A 25,247-nucleotide genomic window follows, 5' to 3' on the forward strand; every position below is an offset into this window, starting at 1 on the left:
TTCTCAGCCTCGGAGAGTAATTGGTGACCGGTTGTTGGGTCACAGATTATTCTCAGAGAGCACCTGACGCTAAAGAGAACGGGCCCAAGCGGAACTAAGACACACGAGGCTCCAACCGTCTGTATAAAAGATGTTTGTATAAAAATAGTGCAGGGGACTCGTTTGGTTGTTATTTATGGATAATGAATCGTCTGCATTGATCTGAAGGTTGGTGGTTCGATTCTGTGTCATCTGGTGTATGAATGTGTGAGTGGTTCCTTCATATAAAGCGTTTTGAGTGACTTGAAGGTGGAAAAGCGCTTTATGAAATGTGTGTGATTGGCCGACGCAACAGACAAAGTGTTAAAATAATTCGATGGTAAATACGACATAAGTTTTGTCGAAAGTCTCTGGTCTGTGTGAAGTTTTCCTTTTACAAACTCGTAATGTGCATCTTTTACTTATTTTGTGTAGAATTATGATATATTTCCTCACTGTGGGGGCAGTTAAAGTCGGGCTGGGAGCAGGGGAGTCGAGAAGAAAAGGGTAAAGGGTCTGATGTCTCGGGGCCCAGGGTTTTAGGGGCCAGAAGTGGAATTAGAGCAGGGCCCATATGTAAGTCTGTCACTATAATGACCATATCAACAAATCATTCATTATATTATAAATGGAACAAACATTTGTGGGGGTTAGTATTTATCATGGGACTTTTTCTTTGTGGTAGTGAAATCTTTTGGTTATTTTTTCTTCAGTATGATCAGATTTGAGCTGGAGAAGGTTATTAACTAAACTTACTCAAACTAATGCCTTCCGTGTTGCTGTTCATTTATGCAGCTCAACAATATATCGCACTTCAAACTGTGTTATCATGACAAAAACACAACACATAAACATATGAGCCTTTCTGCCAACGGCCCTGGCTGTGAGATACGCCACATATTTACATTTTTTTTCCTATTGATGAATCTCGATTTTTTTAAAAAACATTTTATTACTTCTTGTTTGAATAAATGTGACTTTTAATGTGAACATAGAAAACAGAGACTTTTAAATGCATCAAGTGAAATTTAACACATAAAACTATCAAGACTTAAGACAGAACAGAACATCCAGAACACTGCTGCTCGAGTCAGGACTAGAACCAGGAAGTACTTCACACATGTGTCCTGTGGCTCAGGTCTGTGGCTCCTGTGGCTCAGAGACTTTAAAGCAGCTCAGTGTGAACAAGTCTCTCCATGGACCAGCACCAAAGAGCACCACATGTTAGAACCAGTCCTGGTTTAGTTCTGCTTTAGTTCTGCTTTAGTCCCAGCCCCCTGCTGGAGTCCAGAGTCTAAACTAAACCAGGACTAAACTCAGGCCTCGACTTTGACTATGTTTAAATCCAGACTTAGTTCTGTTTATCTGCTGTGACAGAAAAAGAGTTTTATTCTGCCTCTTCTCTTTATGTTTAATAATTATTAATATTTTTGATTTGTGATTTTTATGTTTTATGTTCTTATTCTGTAAAACACTTTGAATTACTTCGATAATGTCTCTGCTCAAAAGAACCTGTTTTTGTGTCTGGAGACCTGCCCGTTTGAAACACTGGGCCAAAATCCCAGTCTGTGAGTGATAAAGTGTAAATGCCCCAGTTCTGTTCCTCGTCCAGTTTTTTTTTTTGAGTGTTTTGTTGTTTGACGATGAGCAGCTCTGTGTAATGGCTCCTCTGTGTCACTGTTCACTGTTTTACTCCACATGTTTGTGTTTTGTAAATCCTGAGATCTACAAGTCTGGTACTTTTATACTTTATACTTGGACAGTGATGGATGAAGTACAACATTGTGTTACTTAAGTAAAAGTACAGATCCACAGGTAAAAATTACTGAAGTAAAAGTATCACATGAAAAAATCTACTTAAGTAAAAGTATTGTTTATTTGTTTGTAAGTGTGAATGTAAAGCTATTGATTCAAAAAGACACAACAATACCAACCAGTTTCATAATTTTTCTGATGAATTTTGTGTATTTATTTTTGCTCAAATCTGAAGCTCAAACTCTTAAACTTTAATCAGGATGTTTGCACGAACACGGTAAAAATAACCCCTCAAATCATATGAAAAGTACTTTTTACTTTCAGTCCTGTTCAAAAATGTAGTGCAGTAGAAAGTACAGATACTGCTCTCAAATGTACTGAAGTAAAAGTAAAAAGTACACACTGTAAAATATACTTAAGTAAAGTACAGATACATGGTCCTTTGTTCTTATGGCAGACTCGATTTTGGAGTTTACTTCATGATTTTTTTTTCAAATTGTAATTATATATATGTTGTCGTTGGTGTTGTTGTTGTAGGTAGCGTTGTTGGTGTTGTTGTAGTTGGTGTTGTTGTATTTGGTGGTGTTGTAGTTGGTGTTGTTGTTGTAGTTAGTGTTGTTGGCGTTGTAGATAGTGTTGGCGTTGTTGTTCTGGTTGTAGTTAGTGTTGTTGGTGTTCTTGTTGGTATTGTTAGTGTTGTTGGTGTTGTTGTTGTATTTAGTGTTGTTGCCGTTGTAGTTAGTGTTGTTGTAGTTGTTGTTCTGGTTGTAGTTAGTGTTGTTGGTGTTGTTGTTGTAGTTAGTGTTGTTGGTGTTGTTGTTCTGGTTGTAGTTAGTGTTGTTGTTGGTGTTGTTCTTGTTGTAGTTAGTGTTGTTGTTCTTGTCAGGGTTGTTAGTGTTAGTGTTGTCTGCCCTCTAGTGACAGCCCTGACACATTGCACCTCATAAATGTTTAAATTCATCTCAAAATCACGTCCTCACGCTCTCAGCTCATATAAAAGCTCTTTAATAAAACATAACAGTAAAATACTTTAAAAATATTTATGTCACAATACTGGATCATAGGCCTGTCACGATAATCACTATATCCAACTATTTTTTTGATCATTTTTTTGTCTGTATGATGATATTTAAGCTGTAAAAAGTTAAATTAATAACATCTAGACGCAAACTATTGACTTAAGTGTTTCATTTATTGCAGCTCATGATTTTTAACAATATTTTAGATGCAGAAGTGTAGTTTTTGTGGTTTAAATCTGCTCTCGGGTTTCAATATGATAATTTATCATGTATATTTACTTCAGCGATCTACGGTACTTCAAACTGCGTTATCGTGACAGGCCTTCTCGATTATACTTTTGGTCGTGTACAGTAAAAACGCCGCTCCTCGTCTTGTGTACTGGTTTAAAAAGCTGTGTGGATACCGCTCTCCCTCTGCGGGTCTATAGTTTGAGTAGCCACGTCGGAGGAGGTCCACCTGGCATCGTGAAGTAGCTCCACCACCAGGGCTTGTCCACTCTCTCCTCCCGCGCCTGCGCTGCCTCCGCTGGCCTGGAGGTGTAGCGCTGGTACTGGTTGTAGGGGTCAAAGCGCTCGTACGTGCCCATCGAGGGGAGAGAGTCGTCGTCCTCCGGCGCGCTCGTCTCGGGTCCCGACCGCTGCAGAGTGAAGTCCACGCGTCCGGCCGTGTGCATGTTCGGGGGCAGGTGGACTTTCTTCAGGGAGCGGGCAAAACCGGGAGCGTGGGCCGAGACGATGTGGATCCCCGGGGTCAGGAGGCGCCAGTAATCTCCATCTTCAGCTGAAACGTTTGGCAAAAAGTGAAGTTTAAAAGATTAATTCAGGAGTCAGAGTCATAAAAAAACAAGTGGATAATAACGTCCAGCTTGACCTTGTTCATTTATCTTAGTATTTGTTTTCAGGATAATAAAAAAACAGTTTTATTTAAAGTGATTTTAGTTTTTTTATGTAGAGTATTTGCACATTTGCTCCACATCATGATGCTCATCTGTGATCTGACTCTGGCCTCATGTGGAACTGTTTTATTTAGTTTAAAAAAAATAAAATAAAACGTTCAAGCCATAAAAAAAAGATTTGGAAAAAAAATAAATAAATCTTCATCTAAAAATCTAAAATCTTGTTCCACAGCATTTTGAATTTGAATAATATTTGTTTAGGTCATAATTGAAAAGACTTTTAAATCCAACGATAAACACGACCGGACAGTTTGACACACTGCTCATTCTGGGTTTTGTTTTTTTGTTGTTTTTTTTATTTTTACAACTTTCTACATTTTATAAACACAGAAGACATCAGATATATTAAATAAGATATATGGAATTATGTAGCAAAGAAAAAAAAACAACTACTAAATAAAAAATAAAAAAATAAAAAAAACAATTATATTCAAATCCTCAAAGTGTCTCGTTTTTGCTTCTCTCAAAAAATGTTTGGTTGACTAATTTAACTTTTTTTCTTTGCTACATAATTCCATATATGTTACTTCATATATCTGACGTGTGTAAGTAAAATGTAAAAAGTAGTAAAAAAAAAAAAAAAAAAAACATGAATGAGGGTCGTTCCTCGTTCAGTGATGTTCATCTGGTCTGAAACTGTTTGAACTGATGATAAAAAAAACTCACGTCTGGAAAAAAGAATCTTTAAAATAAATATAAAGTTCATGTCTTATATTTTTATTTAAATCTTAATTTCTTAAATGTATAATCTTCATTTTTGGCACATTATACGTCTGTTTTTATAGCAAAGACCTGACAAAAACTGGTTATTCTGATGTGATTTTTACATCATTAAATATATTAAACTGACAGAGAAATGTGTCCTGACTCTGAAATAAAACACGTCTAGAGTCTGTAGATCTGTCACATGATCAGTGTGAGGAAGAAACTGAGACATGAGCCGAGAAAACACACTCTGAATACTCTGAATACTCACTATGTGTAACTGTAATCTGGTACAGTTACTCTTTCAGATTACAGTTACTTTACTAAACCAAAGGAGCAGAAGTGATTTAAGCTCAAACTCAACAGAATCAGTGAGAAATAAACAAAAATGAAACAAACATGAAGCTGTTTTTAATCCTATGTTCAGTGTTTTTACTTAAAATTTAAATGTGACTCAAAATAAAAGTATTCAGAGTATTTAGAATGTAGTACTCTGACTGGAACATGTAAGAGAATGAAGTAGCTCATAGTCATAGTATTGTAGTTTAAAGAAGTCCACAGTAGTAGTACTGCAGTGAAAGTACCTGTCGTGACGTCATGCCTGATTCCTCGCACTGAAATCCGAGCTCCTTTGACGGCGTTTCCCTCCTCGTCTGTGACGGTGCCTTTGATCCCACGATGGGCCTGAAAAACAAAGAGTTTAGAGTCGACGAAGCAACGAGTAAAACACCAACGAGCAAAACGCCAATGAGCAAAACACCAACGAGCGAAACGCCAACGAATAAAACGCCAATGAGTAAAACACCAACGAGTAAAACATGTAAAACTCAAAACACACAGCAAAGAATCGATTCCCTGGCCCACGCTGCCTCTGGAGTCATTTCACACATATGGAGTTTATGTGTAAATTCTGATAAAATGAGTAAAATAAATAAAATTAAATAGTTTCACTGCGACATGAACCTGTCTCTGTTACATCATAAGATCCACTGCAGTAAATGAGACGGAAATGTGGATCTGGAGACATTTGTCAGGGCCAGAGGTGGAAAAAATATTCAAGTAAAAGTAAAAATATCAGATGAATAAAAGTATTAAATAAAAAAAATTATTACCTGTTTAAAAATGTAATTAAAGAGTAAAAAGCAGAAGTATTTTACGCAGATTTTGAGTCTTATAAATCTTCAAATGTCATGATTTTGATAAAGATTTTAGTTGAAATTTGTTCAACAGAAACAAATGAATCTATATTTTTTCTCTCTGTTTTTATTTGTATATTTTTGTTTTGATCAAATTATGTTAAAAATAAACCCTCAGTCATTTCAGCAGGTAATATAATAAATAATATAAATAAATAATATAAATAAATAAAATTAATAATAATAATAATAATAATAATAATAATAATAATGCATACATACTTTTACTTTTCAGTCCTGTTCATAAATGTAGTGGAGTAGAAAGTACAGATACTGCTCTCAATTGTACTGAAGTAAAAGTATTAAGTTTAAAATGTACTTAAGCAAAGTACAGATATCTAAAATTTATACTTAAGGACATTACTTCATTACTTTTACTTCATTATGCTCCACTTCTGATCTTTCTTTGCAGTAATTGTCGTTATTATAGTTTCAATATTAACATTTCTCTCCTGTATTTTCTTTTTCTTTCAAACTGTTTATTGTGACAGAAACACAAAACTAAACTAACACTTGGATATCAGGGACTTACTGCTTCTACAAACGCGAGTAAAGCCTCTGCGTTTTCGTGCCAGACGTTAAAAAGTTCCTCTTCAGGTGGAAACTTGTCACAGCCGAGCGACACCTTCACCTCAAAGCAGTTTGTGTGGAGATAGTTAAAGTCCTGCATCCCTGAACACAACAAAACACAAAACACACAGTCAGAGCTGAAGTGTGAGGCTGTACTGCCCTCTAGTGGTTACAGCTCATATCACACTCTCAGTCAATAGTGTTTCTAAACAAAAAACTCACTGGAAAATGTTTAATATGACATAATAATAATAATAGTTCTAGTTTAGTCCTGGTTTAGTTCAAATTTTGGTTAGTAATTAATGCCAGTTTACTCCCAGTTTTGATGTAATGAGGTTTTATCTGTATACACCATAGACTGTTTATATAAATGGACATAGTTAACCTGCTCCATCGACTTTGGCTCTAGTTCACTTTCTATTGAAAAACTGTGTCCTCTCTCTGTCTCTGCTGCTGTCAGACTCATTCTGGTCTTAAATGTTCATATTAACCCGCTCTACATGATTCTGGGGTTCATTTTTTTTTAGTTATTTTGTGTTGTTTTTGTTTGTTTGTTTTGTTTTTTGGTTTTTTTTTTGTTTTGTTTTTTGTTTGTTTGTTTTTTTAGTTTTTAGGGGGGGGGTTTAGTGTTTTTTTTTTTTTGTTATTGGGGTTTTTTTTAAGTTATTTTTTATTTATTTTTTTGTTGTTTTGAGAGTTTTTTTTTGTTTATTTTATTTATTTATTTATTTATTTTTAGGGTTTTTTTGTTTTTTTTGCTATTTTGAGTTTTTTTGTTATTTTTATTATAGCTTTTTTATTATTTTAAGTTTTTTTGAAAATTTATTTTCTTAAATTTTATTTATTTTGAGGGTTTTTTTGTTTTAGTTTTTTTTGTTATTTTGAGGGGGTTTTTTTGTTGTTGTTTTTTTTGTTATTTTGAGTTTATTTTTCTTTTTTTTTTCTAAACCTGTATCGGATCAAAAACACGTCGTTACGCTCTTACCTCCTGCTGAACTGGACCACTGCGCTCCGTTTATCGTCCCCGCTTTACTTCCCGATCGAGAGGACCCACACTGCGCGTTCTCGTTGGACATGCTTTCGTGAGACGTGGCGTAGATTTTAGAAATAAACTTAAAAACCTGGACGCAAACACACGATTATCACGTTAGTTTTGTTATTAGTATCGTGTTTGCGTGATGTTTTTAGACCCACCTTGTCGTCAGGCGTGGGGGAGAGCATGTTGACCTCCAGGGGGTGTTTGGAGAGGTCGTAGGGGTATGAAACCACCAGGTCGCCGCTGTGGAAGCTCGCAGAAAGAACGAACGGGATGGAGCGGACCCACTTCATGACGGCGTAGGTCTCCGGCGCCACCTGAGTTTGCGACGATCCAAACGTTAAAGATCGCAAAACGAAAACCTGTGGAGAATTCGATTTGTCTACAAGCATGTACAAGGTGTCATACTGTACCTTACCAAACCAGTAAAAGTCTGGGATAGGGATGTGGTCAGTGCGGTATCTCTTGTTTCTACGGCGACGGTACGCGATGGACGTCAGGTCGGGGAAGTTTCGGTTGAGGTCGACGTTTTGGGCGTTGGTTCGACCCACGTTCCAGTTTTCACTCGCGACCTGGTCCTAAGAGAAACAAACAGCAGAGTTAGACGAACGCAGACGGAGCTGTTCCCGCGCGCACCTCCAGAGGGCAGCGTCTCGGCGAAACAACGGGCGGCCATGTTGGAATCGGTTTGGAAATGTCAGGATTCGAAGCGACAATCTTCAGATCGGTGGACAAACACAAACTGTTTTTAAGAGACTCATTCGATCTAAAGAGGCGTAAGACTTTGACCGTCTCGCTCGTCGTTTTCGCCGTGTTTCGGAAAGCGCGGGTTGTTTTATTTTGTACGGAGCTGCCGATCTTGGGACTACAGAGCCGTTTTGAAGCTTCCAGAGAATCGGTGCAGTGTCGACTTGTTGTTGCACAGAAACATTGAACATTTGACACAAACTAAACAACTTTATATCATATTTTAGCGACGAAACTTTTCCCAAATTCTCTATAGAAAGGAACGGGATTTCCACTTAAAAGGAAGTGCTGCTACAAAGAAAGAGTTTTTCAGTTGCAATTACGGAAAAAGAAGTGGGCGGGGCGGAATAAGGCCATTAGAAACCTCTTTAACGTTCTTCTTTCACATGAATTTGTTTCCTTGGTCGATCTCAGTCAAAACTCCTGAAAATGCTGCAAATATCTGACTGACCAGTGGGTTTAGTGTTCGTCCAGTTCTTAATGTTCTCGTAAAAACAAACGTAAATGGAAGTCGCCGTTATAAGTCGCCGTTTCTATTTCTGCTAATGCAAACGTCGGTCCAGTGTTGACTCTTTATCCATTTGGAAACCCACGTAATTTCTTCTTTTTTTGTTTGGAAACTGAAACTCTAAATTAGTATCATATTAGCATTAGTATTTTCTGGACATATCTTTAGTCACTTCCAAATTCTACGCATCTTTTCATTGGTTTCAGAGTCAAAACATTCACATCGTTGCGAAATTAATCAACGATTCAACAAAAAAAAGATGTTAAATGGTGAAAAGTTCTCAAAATGGCGCCTATAAACAGAAATGTATTTGCCTGAGAACACACACTTCTTCAACACTTTACAAAGATGTGAGCCTAATGATTGACAGGTGGATTAGCCAATCAGGGACAGGCACGGTCTGTCCTAATTGGAAATAAAAAAGTAAAAAAAATATCACAAAAACATGGTGGATTTCTGTAGAAACGAACAGCGAAACACTAAACACACGGGTGACCAATGAGCTGCTTCGTTTCACACGTGTCACTCAAATAATGGATCTGATTGGACGATCACGTTTGACCGGGGCTTGAGACGCAGTAGATGTGTCGGTCATTCATAACACAACAGTGAACATTGTACCTCATCATCGTCATAGCGACTGTCCTGCCGGCCCGCGGCGGCGGCCTCGTACCCGTCGGGGTTGAGTGACGGCAGGATGTGGATGCGCGTGCTGTTGACCAGGGCCTGGACGCGCTGGTTTCCCTGGAGATACTCGGAACACAAGGACTGGGCCAAGTAGATGAGCAGCTGTCGTCCCGTCGCCTCGTCGCCGTGAATGTTCCCCACGTACTTCACCTCGGGCTCCACTGCAAACAAAACACACAGGACTTTTTATATCAAACATGTGGCCGCTCTGTGAACTTTGATCAGAGCTGCAGAGAATATTTACTTCAGACGCTTTGGAAACACAGAGTAGTTTTCAAACGGCACTACAGTACTTAACTAGAGGGTAAAAGTACTCTTACTCGAGTAAAAGTTTAGGTTCCTCTTCCCACCGTGAGTAAATCTACAACGGACAAAAGCATCATGTAACGGAACATTTAACACCAGGTCACATGACTGTATGAGTCTAAGAACGAGCTGCAACAAAGAGATGAGAAAGAAGGATTTTTTTAACTGTTCTGCTTCACAAAAATGAAACAGACTCCAATGAAAAGCAAAACTGGAGACTTTGGAGACGCAATCGGAATTTAATAATCTGATAATGAACTTTTGTACCCACACCTGCTCCTGTTTTTAATGTTTTATATGGACTTGTTTGTTTTGTTTTTTCTGTTTGTGTTGTATTTTAAACAGGGCCCCATGAAAAAGAGTCCAAGTGTCTCATCGGGCTCCTCTGGATAAATAAAGTTAAATAAATAAATGTCGACGGTTTGATCATCTGTTTTCCTGCACTGCTCCTTTTCCTGTTTTTGTGTTTTTTTTCTTGTTTTTTTTTTTTTTCTTGTTTTCTGATCTATCTTTTAAACGGTTTTCTGCATTATTTTGTGTCCTATCTGTGCATCATCTTCTTCCACTTATCCCAGACTTCCCTCACCCCAGACACTTCCTCAGCTCCTCCAGTGGGACCCTAAGGTGTTCCCAATCCCTCCAGCGTGTCCAAGGTCTTCCCTGGACAGTGGGACATACACGGGACACCTCTCCAGGGAGTCTGACCCTCCTCAGCTGCTCCTCACGACATGGAGGAGCAGCGGCTCTACTCCAAGCTCTTGCCATGTGACTGAGCTATTTTATGTTCTGTCTGTTAAATTATAAATCCGATGTTACGTCCAGACAGCACCACTACTTTATACTTCTACTTGAGTAATATTTTAACTCGTCTGTCTGGAATTCTGACCGTGAGTGTCATAGCAACCAAAGAGCCAATGAGGAGCGAGGCTGTTGAAGGTCACGCCCCTTCCTGCCCACACCGCTTAGCAACACTGTCGATCAAACCTGGGGGAAAGAAATTGTCTGATTCGTGTCTTTTAGACGTTCTTATCTTGATTTACAGACAAAATAGTGAAATAAAAAATAAAAACCACAGGTTTAAGAAAATAAACTTTAAAAAACTCAAAATAATAAAAAAAAACTATAATAAAAATTACAAAAAAAACTCAAAATAACAAAAAAAAACTCAAAATAGCTGGGCATGTCCCACTGGGAGGAGGCCCCGGGGAAGTCCCAGGACACGCTGGAGGGACTATGTCTCTCAGTTGGCCTGGGAACGCCTTGGGGTCCCACCGGAGGAGCTGGAGGACGTGTCTGGGGTGTGGGAAGTCTGGGAGTCCCTGCTTAGACTGCTGCCCCCGCGACCCGGCCCCGGATAAGCGGAAGAAAATGGATGGATGGATGGAATTAAAAAAAATAAACAAAAAAACCCTCAAAATAATAAAAAAAAAAAAAAAAAAAAAAACTCAAAATAAATAAAGAAAATACATTTTTAAAAAACTCAAAATAACAAAAAAAATATATATATTTACAGACAAAATAGTGGGGAAAAAAAGCCCACAGAGAGAGGGGACACACTCAAAAAAAAAAAAAAAAAAAAAAAACACTAAAAAAAACCAACCCTCAAAATAACAAAAAAAATTAAGAAAAGAAACAAAAAAACTCAAAATAATAAAAAAGCTATAATAGAAATAACAAAAAAAAAAAGATTTACAGACAAAATAGTGAAATAAAAACAGGATCATGTAGAGCGGGTTAATACGCGCAGAGTTGATGGAACAGGAAGTGCGCCCATGATCACTTCCTGTTTCCCAGGTTAACTCCATGTCCATTTATATAAACAGTATTATCTGTACTTACGCAGCTCATGTCGTCCCGGGTTGTTTGAGAACTCGATGACCAGCAGCTCCCGTCCCTCTGTGCTCTGTCCGATGCTGTACGTCTTGGCGATGTCGGGACACCGCTCCTCAGTTCTCTTTAAGATGTTGTTCATTTGTGTGTAGGACTGATACAAGAACTGCATCTTTGTGGACGGGTCTTCGGACAGAGCCATCTCCACGCTGTCGTTCTGGGCCTCGAGCTGCTGCTGGCCTGTAAACGAGGAAACATTTGTAAACGGGGCAGACTGGAGCGTTATTCATCAGAGATATGAGCCTCAGATCTGCGCGCCGGGCTTTAAATAGGAGTGTAGAGTTGTGTTTACAGCAGCGTGCGCGCGGAGTGAGACATCCATCACGGAGAAAATATGTTAGAGTCACTGTGAATCTGCTGAGGTCGGCTCCTGCAATAAAACACACGGCTCACGCTGTTTATAGAGACGCACAGACAAAAGGAGCACAGATATCTGCAGTGGAACAAGACACTGAACGTTTATGTATCTGTGTTTTACTCTAGTACATTTTACAGCGTGTACTTTTTACCTCTGTACATTTGAGAGCAGTATCTGTACTTTCTACTCCACTGCATTTTCGAGCAGGACTGAAAAGTAAAAAGTACTTTTCTTATGATTTGACTGGTTATTTTTACCGTGTTCATGGAAACATCCTGACTAAAGTTTAAGAGTTCAAGCTCTGGATTTGAGCAAAACAAAAATAAAAACAAAAAATTCATGAGAAAAATGAAGAAACAATGAACAAAATGAACAAAATATGTCATTTTGAATCAGTATCACTACATTTTACACTTAATGAACAAAACGTGTGAAATACTTCTACTTTTTACTCTGAAAGTACATTTTTAAACAGGTACTTAAATACTTTTACGTAAGCAGATTTTTTCATGTGATACTTTTACCTGAGAAACTTTTTAATTCTGTATCTGTACTTTTACTTAAGTAACACTGAACCTGATGTGATTATACTAAATAAACGTGATGCAATGGTTTAGAAATCAGACTTTTTAAAAAAAAAAAGTAAACAAAATGAAATTAAAATAAATAAATATCACATTCAAAGAAATCTGACAACAATCTGTTATTAATGTTCTTGAGATGATAAAATATGAATGTGGCTCATAATTAAAGCTCCTATATTACGCAAAAATGACTCCACTGAGGTTTAAGTCATGATCTACTGCTGTTTCCTCCGCAAAAAACAGACCCGGAGTTGCTCAAAACGCGCTGTTCCACCTTGTGATGTCATCAAGTGGTAGTTTTTTCAAGTGAACAGCTCCTTTTACCTTTAGTTCAGTCGAGATAAGTGACAATTCCAGAGCTGAAATGATCTAAATGATTCTAGAAATGAAGTTGTGTGGAGTTTAAAAACACAGTGGAGCACTTCCTGTATCACCACATGATGACATCACAAGGTGGAACAGAGTGTTTTCAGTTTGAGAGAAGAACTCAGCCTAAATCTGCAGGGTTTTTTGTGTGTTAAACATGTGCGAATGAAACAAAACAAAACATCCAGGAAACATTTGCCACATATTCATAGCTGAGAGAGTTTGAGAAGACGGAAAAGTTTGACCTTTTTATGTCAAAAGACGACAAACCGAGAGAAAAATGTTGAACTTAAAACTGCATAAATATGGAAAAACACCTCGAGCCAAGGCATTTTTGATACTGCTGCAGATTTGAATAGAGCTCGTCTTTTCAGTTTGACATTTACGACGAGAATCAAACACAAAACCCCCACTGTTTACATCTGCGTCTTTTTTTAAACCCTCCGTCTCTTTTTTAAAGCCTCCGTTTACATCTCCGTCTCTTTTAAAGCCCCTGTTTACATCTCCGTCTCTTTTTAAAGCCTCCGTTTACATCTGTCTCTTATTAAAGCCCCCATTTATATCTCTGTCTTTCTTTAAAGTCCCCGTTTACATCTCCGTCTCTTTTTTAAAGCCCTAGTTTACGCCTCTGTCTTTGTTTAAGGCCCCATTTACATCTATCTCTTTTTAAAGCCTCCGTCTCTTTTAAAGCCTCTGTTTACATCTCCGTCTCTTTTTAAAGCCTCCGTCTCTTTTAAAGCCTCTGTTTACATCTCCGTCTCTTTTTAAAGCCTCTGTTTACATCTCCGTCTCTTTTTAAAGCCTCTGTTTACATCTCCATCTCTTTTTAAAGCCTCTGTTTACATCTCCGTCTCTTTTTAAAGCCTCCGTCTCTTTTAAAGCCTCTGTTTACATCTCCGTCTCTTTTTAAAGCCTCTGTTTACATCTCCGTCTCTTTTTAAAGCCTCCGTCTCTTTTAAAGCCTCTGTTTACATCTCAGTCTCTTTTAAAGCCTCTGTTTACATCTCCGTCTCTTTTAAAGCCTCTGTTTACATCTCCGTCTCTTTTAAAGCCTCTGTTTACATCTCCATCTCTTTTTAAAGCCTCTGTTTACATCTCCGTCTCTTTTTAAAGCCTCCGTCTCTTTTAAAGCCTCTGTTTACATCTCCGCCTCTTTTAAAGCCTCCGTCTCTTTTAAAGCCTCTGTTTACATCTCCGTCTCTTTTAAAGCCTCTGTTTACATCTCCGTCTCTTTTTAAAGCCTCTGTTTACATCTCCGTCTCTTTTAAAGCCTCTGTTTACATCTCCGTCTCTTTTAAAGCCTCTGTTTACATCTCCGTCTCTTTTTAAAGCCTCCGTCTCTTTTTAAAGCCTCTGTTTACATCTCCGTTTCTCTTTCCAGCCTGTTCCGGAGCTTCCTGATGTTCTTCAGATCATATGGTTCACACATGAGGCGCCTGGAACACGTTGGCTTTTGTTTTTTCCACTATCGTAATCTTCACTTGAGGAATTCACAGTTGTTTTTACAAAATACTTGCAGACATCAGTGGCTCGTCTGCGGTTTACTTTACGAGTCGGTTTTAAGACGGGCTCCCGCTGAAACGGCCCGAGGAGCGAGCGTGAGGATGGACTCGCTCGGATAAGGCCTGATCCGTGTTGTCTCGAGGGGAACCACATGTGTAAAACAAAAACTGCAAGAAAGTTTAAGGATTAGAGCTGCTGTCGGTCTCACGTCATTAGAAACATTCACAATTTACAGTGCGAGCGTTTTCCCAGATTTCCTGAGACGTTGGTCAGACTGACGCTCGGAAATATTTATGGAATGGCACCAACTCCTGCGGCAACGGTCAAGTTTTTATCACCGACTGAGTGTGACAAGGCGAGCGGTTATAGAGGACGATTTAGGGCCGATTTACGTATTTGGAATTTCTACCACGAGTGTCATAGCAACCAAAGAGCCAATCAGGAGCGAGGCTGTTGAAGGTAACGACCCTTCCCGTCCACAATAACGAAATAAAAACCACAGGATCATGTAGAGCGGGTTAATATGAACATTTAAGACCAAAATGACGAGTCTGACAGCAGCAGGTACAGAGAGAGGAGACAGTTTTTCAATAGAAAGTGAATTGGAGCCAGAATCGATGGAGCAGGAAGTGCGCTCATGATCACTTCCTGTTTGGAACGCGGTGGCTATAAACAGTCTATGGTTTTTACACAGCACTTTTCCACCTTCAGGGCTCAAAGTGCTTTACATCAAGAAACTGCTTCACACACACACATTCATACACACATATACCACGGGGCGAGGTGCGTTAAGTGTCTTGCCCAAGGACACAACAACAGCGTTCGTCTGTCGGAGCTGGAATTGCACCGACAACCTGTGCGTAAGTAAATCTGACCGCTCGACCAATCATGTTTTTTTATGTTGAGAACTGTATGTACTGTCACTCATTAGAGGTTATTTGTTTATATAAATGGACATAGCTAACCTGCTAGCCGCCGCCGCGTTACAAACAGGAAGTGAGCATGGGCGCACTTCCTGTTCCATCGGCTCCATTTCACTTTCTATTGAAAATCTGTGTCCTCTCTCTGTACCTGCTGCTGTCAGACTCATTTTGGTCTTAAATGTTCGTATTAACCCTCTACATGATCCTGGGGTTCTTTTTTTTTTTTTTTTTTTTTTTTTTTTTTTTATGAGTTTTTTTGGGGGGGTTTGGGTTTTGTTTTTTTGGGTTTAGTTTTTTTGTTAATTCGATTTTTTGTGGGGGGGTTTTTTGTTGGGGTTTTTTTTAGTTTTTTTTTTTTTAGGTGTTTTTTTTCTTATTTCTATTTTCTTTTTTGTTATTTTGAGTTTTTTTGTGTTTTTTTTTTTTTTTTTTTTTTTGTTATTTTGAGTTTATTTTTTGTCGCTTGATGAACAGGACAACATCCCGTCTCTGGTGTTTTATTATCATCCTTAAACTCACAACCTGCAAACTCTAAACTTCTACAAAAATCTGAAATATGTGTGATTCTTACTTTATTTAACTGTTGATAAATCCTTTTTTAGCATCTACAGACCTGGCAGAAGAATAAACAGCTGACTGACCATGTACACAGTGGTGCAGAGGTAAAGCCGCCTCACAACAGGAGGCTCTCAGGTTTGATTCAGTGTCTGTGATTTACATGTGGTTTATTTAATCCAGTAGAGCTCAGTCTGTTATTTCACTGCCGAAAAACACCAAAACGTAACATCACAAGTGTAAAATCCTCAAAGTTAAAGCAACGCGTGGATTTGAACTTGTTTGTCTCGAGTTACAGGTCAGATCTGTGGAGAGGTGACCCTGCTCACAGCAAAAGTGCAAGTTTATTTTAATAGATTCTTTGTCCAGATTAAGGTTTTGTTTGTTTTCATCCCTCACAGTTTGTTCTGCTCTCTAGCGCCTCACAGTGGTCACGTGACGCTGCTGCGACAGGTTTGGGCGCTGTCTTTCTATCAGTGGAGGCAGGACGACAGCGCCACCTACAGTCCGACTTCTCCAGGACCATATCTCGGGTGTGTGCGAGTAGAAACGCCCCCTCGTCCCGGTTTGTCGTCCTTTGTCCTGATGTTTTTTGCTCCGTCCCGGGTCATAATGTGGTTCTCTCTTTTACAGCGATCAGAAACATTTTACGGTCACACACCTGAAGAAGTCGGACTGCAGATGGCGCTGTCGTCCCGCCTTTAACGGTAGAAAGACAGCAGCATCATGTGACCACTGTGAGGCGCTAGAGAGAAAAACAAACTAAACCTTTGACTGAAAAATAAATCTATTAAAATAAATGATCAGGAAAAAGAGACGAACCTCACTGGATTTTTAATGAACTGACCCTTTTTTTTAACTGATTAACTGTAATAATCGTGGCTCAGTTGGTAGAGCGTTTGCCCATTGATCTGCAGGTTGGTGTCTGGTGCGTAAATGTGTGGAAAGTTTCTTGCTGTAAAACTCTTTGAGCCTTGAAGGTGAAAATCGCTGTATAAAAATGTGACCGTTTACCATTTTTATGAAACTAAACCTTTAGTCTGGAAATAGAATCTATTAAAATCCATTATCAGACGAGCAGATGGACCTCGTTGGACTAAGAATGTTTCTGAGGTTTTCTCCCGCAAGATAAAACATCTGTGGTTCATTAAATACTAGACAGATCAGTTTAATGCCATACTGTAGAACATTCCAGGCAGAGCAGCACCAGCGTCATTAGAGAAGTGCAAAACATCCATTTAATGATGCAGTATCGATATCATGAGCTGCCGTATCGATATATCGTGAGTCGAGAGGTTTATTTTTTGTATATTTTACCAAATTATTACGTCAGAGCTACAATTATGTGGTTTGTTTAGAGGAAAAAGACTCATTTATGCAGAACATTTGACATTTTCTTCAGCGCTTTGTTGATTAAAACAGGTGTATCTCATATTATTTTGCACAGATACTCATTTAACAAAGTCTTTTAGTATCACAGTTGTGTTTTAGTCGATATGTTTGATCCTTCAGAGACATTAAACTGCACATGACTCTGTGTAAATGTAAATGTGGAGCTCGTACAAACTGTGAATGAATCATATGGATCGATGAAACAGCCTGATGTGTTTTTGTAGATCAGAGGGGCCCAAACTTTTTTTTTTAATCAAGGGCCAAATCTCACAACATGTTCGAAACAGAGAGCCACATACGGTGATCAGTGCGGAGCTTTGACTGAGCCGCTGTGTGTTAAGTCTTAAAACACATTCATTTTAGGTCTGTATCACACTGCAATGTCATATTTAAGGTTGTAGTGGTAGAAATAGTCTAATTTGCTGTTAAAAGTTCTGCTCATGATCAATTGGGCCGGTTCAGCAGGAGGCCTGAGGACCGATAAAAACTGGTCTGAGGGCCACATTTAGCCCCCCCAGGCCTGAGTTTGGACAGCCCTGTTCTAGTGAGTCACATGCACAAAACAAAATGCACTTTATGTTCATTCATCTTCAAAAAATGGAAGATAAATTTCTTAAAATGCATAAAATTAATGTTCATTTTTTGTGAAAACGAGGTTGATCATTAAGTGTCTCAGGAGTCTTTATTTTTCATGGAATCGATTTGAAATATCATACCGTATTGTAACAAATCGACAAATTTATATCCTATGTATTGAGGTTTGTATCGTATCAGCAATTTCGTAATGAAACTCGGGCTTAATCGTCATGGAGACAAGCAGGTGGTAGATCCCAAACAGAGAAGTTACATAGTGCACCTTTATATCGCGGTTCACCTTTCATGGTCTCGCTGTTTCGCAGATTTTTTGTGTGTCCATGTCCTATGTCCATTTATATATAGTTGAGCGTGCATTGTGTCGTGCGTCCTGATTGGCTGTTGGACTGTAGACCATTGTCCATCAGTCTCCTCCGTGCCGTGTCTCCTGTCCAGTACAGAATGTGTTCAGACAAATTTACATAAACGTTGGATCTCAGTGTGACTCTGAAGTGCTGTACGTTTGCAATTTGTTTTCTCCCCGACAAAACCCACAATGTCGATGAAACGTTCTGCACCGACAAAGACGCCGACGAAGGTTTGAACTTTGAGAGAGTTTAAACGAGAGAGAAATGTGAGAAAATGTTAACGCCTGTGTGAGAAAAGTGTATAAAGTGTGTGGTGAGGGGTTTACAGACAAAAACAGAGAGAATAATGTAAAAAATAAAGCTGATACTTCGCGGATTTCACTTATTGTGAGTTAGTTTTAGAACGTGACCCCCGCGATGAACCAGGGACATATACACTTACCTGCGAGTCCTTCCAGCGGGTTGTAGCATCCCTCTTCTTCACTGGTGAAGTAGCGGTCACAGTCGAGGAAGTAGGGCCAGGCCATGCGGATGTCGTCGAAGGCGGGCGTGCACCTGGACCGCACCGCCTCGCACGTGGACCTGCAGGGCCTCAGGACGTTTCCACCGTCGCAGCGGGGGGCCACCACGGAACAGCCCAGCATCCGGATCTCCGGGTTGCACTCCCCCCCGAGCAGAGACTCCACCACGCTCATGAGGAGGTACTCCGCCCCGGACTCGGCGTCGTGTCGGGTTTTGTGGCCGAGGAGATTGGGGAACATGGTTTTGGTGTAGGACATATCGTCGCAATAAGACAGTAACACATCTGTGCATTTGGCTGAAGAAAACACAAATCATTTTCAGGCTGGAAGTCAAAACGTGATGATTCCCAGGACCAGGATCGAGTCGACTTATCTGTTTGGAGACGTACAATTTCCTTTTGTCGAGCGTTTTAAAAATGAGCATGCCGCGTCTATTATCTCAGGAAATTAGAATTTGAATATTTTATAAAGTCATTGATCATCTAAAAATACAGGATGGTTTTAGGGCAGATTTTTCATTAAGAACGTCTGCTCTAAATCATGAGCTCATGCACTTGGCCAGAAGTACAAACCCTCAAATGAAACTGATCCTCAAACCAAATCCAACTATTAAAACTATTACTACAGACAGGCGCGATGATGGGGATTTGGGGGCCCAGGGCAGGAAGGTTCACATGGGCCCCCCTCGAATGTAAATTTATAGGTAGAGGTTTGGATTCTGGGTTTTTAAGACGCTGGGGCCCGGGATAAAAGACCCTCCCCCTGTTTACTCAAATGATTATAGAAACAAAAGACTGAATCTGTGAGAGTCAAGAGCTGAAAACATGTTTTTCCCGTTCGTTGGGCTGTAAAAAGTGAGTGTCTTGGCTTTTATTTTGATCAAAGTCAGTGGTGGAAGGTAATGAAGTACACGCAGTAAAGTCCTGTACTTAAGTAGTATTTTTAGGTATCTGTACTCAAGTACATTTTACAGTGGATTTTTTTTACTTTTACTTCACTACATTTGAGCGCAGTATCTTCTTATGAACAGGACTGAAAAGTAAAAGTACTTTTCAGATGATTTGAGTTGTTATTTTTACCGTGTTTGTGGAAAAACCTGACTAAAGTTTAAGAGTTCAAGCTTCAACTTTGAGCAAAACACAAATAAACACACAAAATTCAGAAAAAAAACAAAAAAACATTGATTCATTTTGTTCCTGTGACCAAAATATGTCACATTTTTTATCAATATCACTACATTTACACTTTATCTCAGGCTTCAGGGTCTTAAAAGCTCAGAATCCAAACCTCTACTTATTAATTTATATTCTAGGGGGGGCCCACGTGAAACTTTTTGCCCCGGGCCCCCAAATTCCTGTGACCGCACCTGTTCATAGTAATAGTTTTAACAGCACTTTTACTTTTTACTCTTTCTTTATTTCTTTATTATTTATTTGTCAGGAACCACGTACAAAAACATTAATCTTACAAAAGGAGAGGTGATACTTAAATACTTTTACTTAAGTCTATTTTTTCACGTGCTACTTTTACTTTTGAGTAACTTTTTACTGCTGTATCTGTACTTTTACTTAACTAACAAAGATGGATACTTCTTCCACCACTGATCAAATCCAAAATCACACATAAACCTGGATTATTATTTTGCGAGGAGCCGAATGTTTGTGTTTTTTGGGGCGTCACAAAGGTCAAAGGTTTTTATTCATCCTGGTTCTTCTCGGTTCAGTCCAGATCAGTTTAATTCTGGGAGTGACACTGTTCTAGATTACACAACAGCTCTAAAAAGTTTGAAAACAATACTCACGTTTATCCTCCACTATGATCGGCCTGCAGTGCCCTGGAAACACAACACAGTCCCTTTTACAGCCGCTAGAGGGCAGAGTGGCTGCACTAAACCCCCATTGAGCCATGTAGTACAATCCCCTCACTTTAAAATGTTTATTCTACACAATCTAACCATTATACCACGTTCAAATGTTTATAATCTTTATTTAAACTTATGTGTACAGCTCTTTAGTTTATCCAGAGCGAAGGGAAAGACTCTGACACTTAAAAACATCATGTAAAGTTTGTTTTATAGTTATTTTTTTTATAAGTAGCACATTCTTCCTGCACAGCACAGTTAAAAGTGTGTCATAGGCAAGTTCAGAGTTGGTAAAGTCACGTTTCTTGCAGGTAAAACATAAATAAAACGTGTCGAATCAGGTGTTAATAAAAGTTTACCTCGGACTTGTGGGTCGCAGCGCGGAGAGCCCAGAACCAGAGCCCAAAAAGAGACTAAAACCAGCAGCGCGGAGCTCATCTCTGTGTCTCTGCGATGTGGCACGTCCTGCGCGCGTCTTCAGAGTCCTGCGCTTCAAGGAAAACTGTGGGATTATTCCAAACACCCCGCTCAAATATCAGATTACGCACGAGGACGGTTTGGATGAGCGGCTCCAGGCTCGTGCGTAAAAACGTCACAAATGGAGAGTTTTACGCGCGGACCTGTGGCTTCTCCAGGAAACTGCAGGGGTTATTTGTGATTAGGCCAAGTTAAAGTGTCTAAAGTACAACAAGAAAAACGCACGAAGGTCACGTGAGGGGGGTCTGAGGAGTGACATCACTAATTAAAGCTTTAATCAGGTCTTTACATGGATCCACTTTAACTCAGCACATTATAGACCATTTTAACTCGCTTTTTCTTATTTTTAAGCCATAAAAGTCATGTTAAAGGAGGTATCAGCCTGTTCTTTTGCACTTTTTTACTTTTTTCACACAAGTACCTCTATTTTACACCTCTATCCATCCTTATTTTAGCTTTAATGCCTCAGATAAGTGCGTAATATCAGTTTAACCCTTGTGTCGTCCTGGGGTAATTTATGACCCCCAAAAAATAACTCACTCACAGCGGAACTTGGACATTTCTTCATCAAATAGGCTGAAAATTGGGCCACTTGAAAAAATGTCGATTGTATAATAAGAAATGTCTGAAAAACAAGTTACGTTAAAGTTCAATTTGACCCCAATTTGTTTCTCTTATACCTCAGATCAACTTAATTTCCACCTCTGCACTCGACAAACACAGGACAGTGATGGAAATGAAGAGTTGCAGGAGATTTTGACGTCCAAAAATGCACGATCTTTACTAAAATACGGCCTATTAACCCAAAAAAAAAAGAAAAGAAAAGTATGTTATTTTATGGCTGAGTTATAAGACAAATAAATTGGGGTCAAACTGATCTCAGAGGAACTTCAATGTAACTTTACTGGGAGGAACACACAAGGATTAAACGTGCACTTTATAGGTTTATGTGACTTTCCTGTGTCCACCACCTGTTTGTCTCAGTGGAGAATGTCCCACAGTTTGGCATTAAGCCTCAACATCATTCTCTGGGCCAGTCATGTTTAACACACATGGGGCAGATACACTGATGCTGTTAAAAGTCAGATTTTTGTTGTTGTAAAGCCACTTCTGGAGTTTAGATGGGAATAAAAATGTTTGTGAATTTACCTTTTGGATGTTTCAGGATAAAGTGCAGCGTCATCATGAGGAAAAACTGGCTCTTGGCTCCGTCCGAGAGTCTGACATCATGTATCTCAGCGGTGAAAAGGCCAAGTTACAAGTCAAAACTGTGGAGAGGCGAGATACTGACAGTAAGAATGAAGGTGTAAAGGAAATGAAAATGTTGTGTGATTATTTTATCTTTTAAAAATCACTTGGTCTGTAACTAAAACTCATTTGGTTTGGTTTTAAAGACAGTGTTTGGAGAACCTTTCATGTAAAACCTTTTGTTCCTTTTGGTTGTTACGATGTGTTTGAAATGTAAGTGAAGACAGACGCAATCAGACCAAACTGCTGCTTTCAGATCTCTCTCCTTTGACTTTGTATCACACCTTGTATTGTTTTACCTCCACATGTTACATCCTGAGGTCATCCAGCTCATGAACATCTCCAGGAGCCTCCAGGAACCACCAGGAACCACCAGGAGCTCGTCTGACCACACTTCAGTCGGAGCGTCACATCTGTACATCCTCAAGTTCATCTCAAACCACATAAACTTGGTGATTTTCATTATTCGGGGTCTAATTTTGGGGGAAATGCTGTTAGCAACTCGGTTTGACCTGTTTTTTTGTGAGAAATAAACTCTTCGTCTTTGCTTCAACGTTCATCCGAGCCAAGAAAAGGAGTCTTAGTTCCACAACAGCAGGTTTTTTTGACCATTAAAACCTTGTAATGGAAAAAAAAGACAAAACTGGAGAAGTATAAATTCTGGATTCCTGGCGAGTTTAATGCTACAGCACCAGGAAGTACCACGAGAAAAGTTCCACAGTGCACCTGAGACCTGTTAAATAGGCCTCGGGTTGTGGTGTAAATATTGTTTTTGTGTTCCTGTGCTCTCGCTCTGCCCTCGCGAGCCTTAGCTGAGGTGTTCACTTTGCGTCTAACTCCACTAATGTCTGCGGACGCTGTAGTAAATCTTGTCACGGCCGCCTGACTCTGCTGGTGTTGTACCTTTTGAACTCATTACTGCGCCCTCTGCTTCTACGAGCTGTTCAAATTAAAATTAGCACGAGGCTGTGAATATTCATCATGGCGCCGGGCAGCAGCCTCGGGTCCTCAGAGGGAAAGCGGACTGTGCCAGCGCTTAAGGCACAACGAAGAGGAACTACAGGCAGAACACAGAAGAACTACAGGCAGAACAGAGAAGAACTACAGGCAGAAGAACTATGATCAGAACAGAGTAGAACTACAGGCAGAACAGAGAAGAACTACAGGCAGAACACAGAAGAACCACAGGCAGAAGAACTACAGGCAGAACAGAGAAGAACTACAGGCAGAATAACTACGATCAGAACAGAGTAGAACTACAGGCAGAAGAACTACAGGCAGAACACAGAAGAACCACAGGCAGAACAGAGAAGAACTACAGGCAGAAGAACTACAGGCAGAACAGAGAAGAACTACAGGCAGAAGTACAGTCAGAAAACAGAAGAACCACAGGCAGAAGAACTACAGGCAGAACACAGAAGTACTACAGGAAGAAGAACTACAGGCAGAACACAGAAGAACTACAGTCGGAACAGAGAAGAACTACAGGCAGAACACAGAAGAACTACAGGCAGAAGAACTACGGTCAGAACACAGAAGAACTACGGTCAGAACAGAGAAGAACTACAGTCAGAAGAACTACGGTCAGAACACAGAAGAACTACAGGCAGAATAGAGAAGAACTACAGTCAGAAGAATCTGTTCTTTTTTCTTCCATCTGTGGCTGATTTAGTGAAATAATTCGCTCTGTGTTTTTGTTACAGATCCAGGTTACACAGTTCAAAGTTCTTGTGTCTGTCCCAAACCTGGATAAACAACAGAAGGAGCCTCAGTTGTGGAATTTGACCCCAAACGAATTTCAAATCAATAAATCCCAAATCAATGAGGTGAATGATTCTCTGCAGTCGTCCCTGAACATGAAAACCTCAGTGTGATAAAAGCTCAGCCTCTGTTGTTCTTATATAATCCTGTTTACCTGCTTCAGACGCTCTCATTAAATCCTTGTAACGATGCCATAATTACAACTGTGTGTAGAGGCGTCGGGAAAAAAGCTGCATTCTAGAGCAGGTCAGGGCCTCCGCACATGTGTCAGTTTGATCTGGATTTGAAGAGTCCAGGGGTTCGGCCATTTTGGAACTTTTGAAATCGACTTTTACTCTGCCGCGCAGTTTAATGTGACGCTCAACCAATGATGTTTATGTCGATTTGAGCCGTTCACCTTCAGAATAAACACCATGGACTGTTTATATAAAGGGAAATAGCTAACCTGCTAGCATCGACTCTGGCTCCAATTCACTTTCTATTGAAAATCTGTGTCCTCTCTCTGTCTCTGCTGCTTCAGACATTTTGGTCTTAAATGTTCAGATTAACTTTCTACATGATCCTGGGTTAATTTTTTTGAGTTATGTTGAGTTTATTTTATTTTTTATTTAGTTGTTTTGAGGTTGTTGGGGGTTTTTTTGTTGTTGTTTTTTTTTAGTTATTTTTATTATAATTTTTTTTTTTTTAGGTGTTTTTTTATTTTCTTTATTTTTTTGTATTTATTTTGAGGTGTTTTTTGTTTTGTTTTGTTATTTTGAGGGTTTTTGTTTTTGTTTTTTGGAGGTTTTTTTTGTTATTTTGAGTTTTTTTAAAGTTATTTTTATTGTAATTTTTTGTTATCTTGATGTGTTTTTTAGTTCATTTTCTTTATTTGTTATTTTGAGGGGTTTTTTTGTGTTTTTTGTGTGTGTTTTTTTTCTTTTTGTTATTTTGTTTTGTTTTTAAATCTCTGTCCTCTCTCTGTCTCTGCTGCTTCAGACTCATTTTGGTCTTAAATGTTCGTATTAACCCTCTACATGATCCTGGGGTTTTTATTTCACCATTTTGTCCATAAATCAAGATATAAACATTAATAACAGACAAAGCTAGCATTAGCAACACCATTTTTCCCTGCTAAACCAGCGGTGTGGGCGGGAAGAGGCGTTATCTTCACCAACCTCGCTCCTGATTGGCTGTTTGGTTGCTATGATATGATTTACACAGTCTGTGCCAAACGCTCTACCAACTGAGCCACTGTCATAATGAATAAATATGTGCTTCATGAATCATTAATCATGATCTAAGTGAATCGTTTACATAAAAAAGAACATGAAACATGAAAATTCCGACACTTGTGGTTGGATTTAATTACAAAGTTATGGATA

At 39.2% G+C, this 25,247-nt stretch overlaps 1 protein-coding gene across 1 annotated transcript; it reads right to left on the reverse strand.

Moving 5' to 3' along the window:
* Positions 1 to 983: 983 nt before the first annotated feature.
* LOC117386257 (carboxypeptidase Z-like) lies at positions 984 to 21,040 on the reverse strand. Its single transcript, XM_033983593.2, has 11 exons — positions 20,757 to 21,040; positions 20,338 to 20,370; positions 18,458 to 18,832; positions 11,343 to 11,573; positions 9,132 to 9,358; positions 7,669 to 7,833; positions 7,414 to 7,572; positions 7,205 to 7,340; positions 6,182 to 6,321; positions 5,038 to 5,137; positions 984 to 3,573 (listed from the first exon to the last, which is right to left on the reverse strand). The coding sequence occupies exons 1-11, from the start codon at positions 20,833 to 20,835 to the stop codon at positions 3,215 to 3,217; spliced, it is 2,004 nt and encodes a 667-aa protein (XP_033839484.1). The 5' UTR covers positions 20,836 to 21,040; the 3' UTR covers positions 984 to 3,214.
* Between the last annotated feature and the right edge of the window lie 4,207 nt (positions 21,041 to 25,247).

This window comes from Periophthalmus magnuspinnatus, chromosome 18, assembly GCF_009829125.3.
Source record: "Periophthalmus magnuspinnatus isolate fPerMag1 chromosome 18, fPerMag1.2.pri, whole genome shotgun sequence".
NCBI lineage: Eukaryota > Metazoa > Chordata > Actinopteri > Gobiiformes > Gobiidae > Periophthalmus > Periophthalmus magnuspinnatus.

Coding starts and splice junctions, on each gene's coding strand:
- LOC117386257 (XM_033983593.2), bottom strand. CDS start 20,835: ATGAGCTCCGCGCTGCTGGTTTTAGTCTCTTTTTGGGCTCTGGTTCTG. Junction 20,371..20,756: donor CTGCGACCCACAAGTCCGAG/GTAAACTTTTAT, acceptor TTGTGTTTCCAG/GGCACTGCAGGCCGATCATA. Junction 11,574..18,457: donor CCCGCTGGAAGGACTCGCAG/GTAAGTGTATAT, acceptor CCTCGTTTACAG/GCCAGCAGCAGCTCGAGGCC.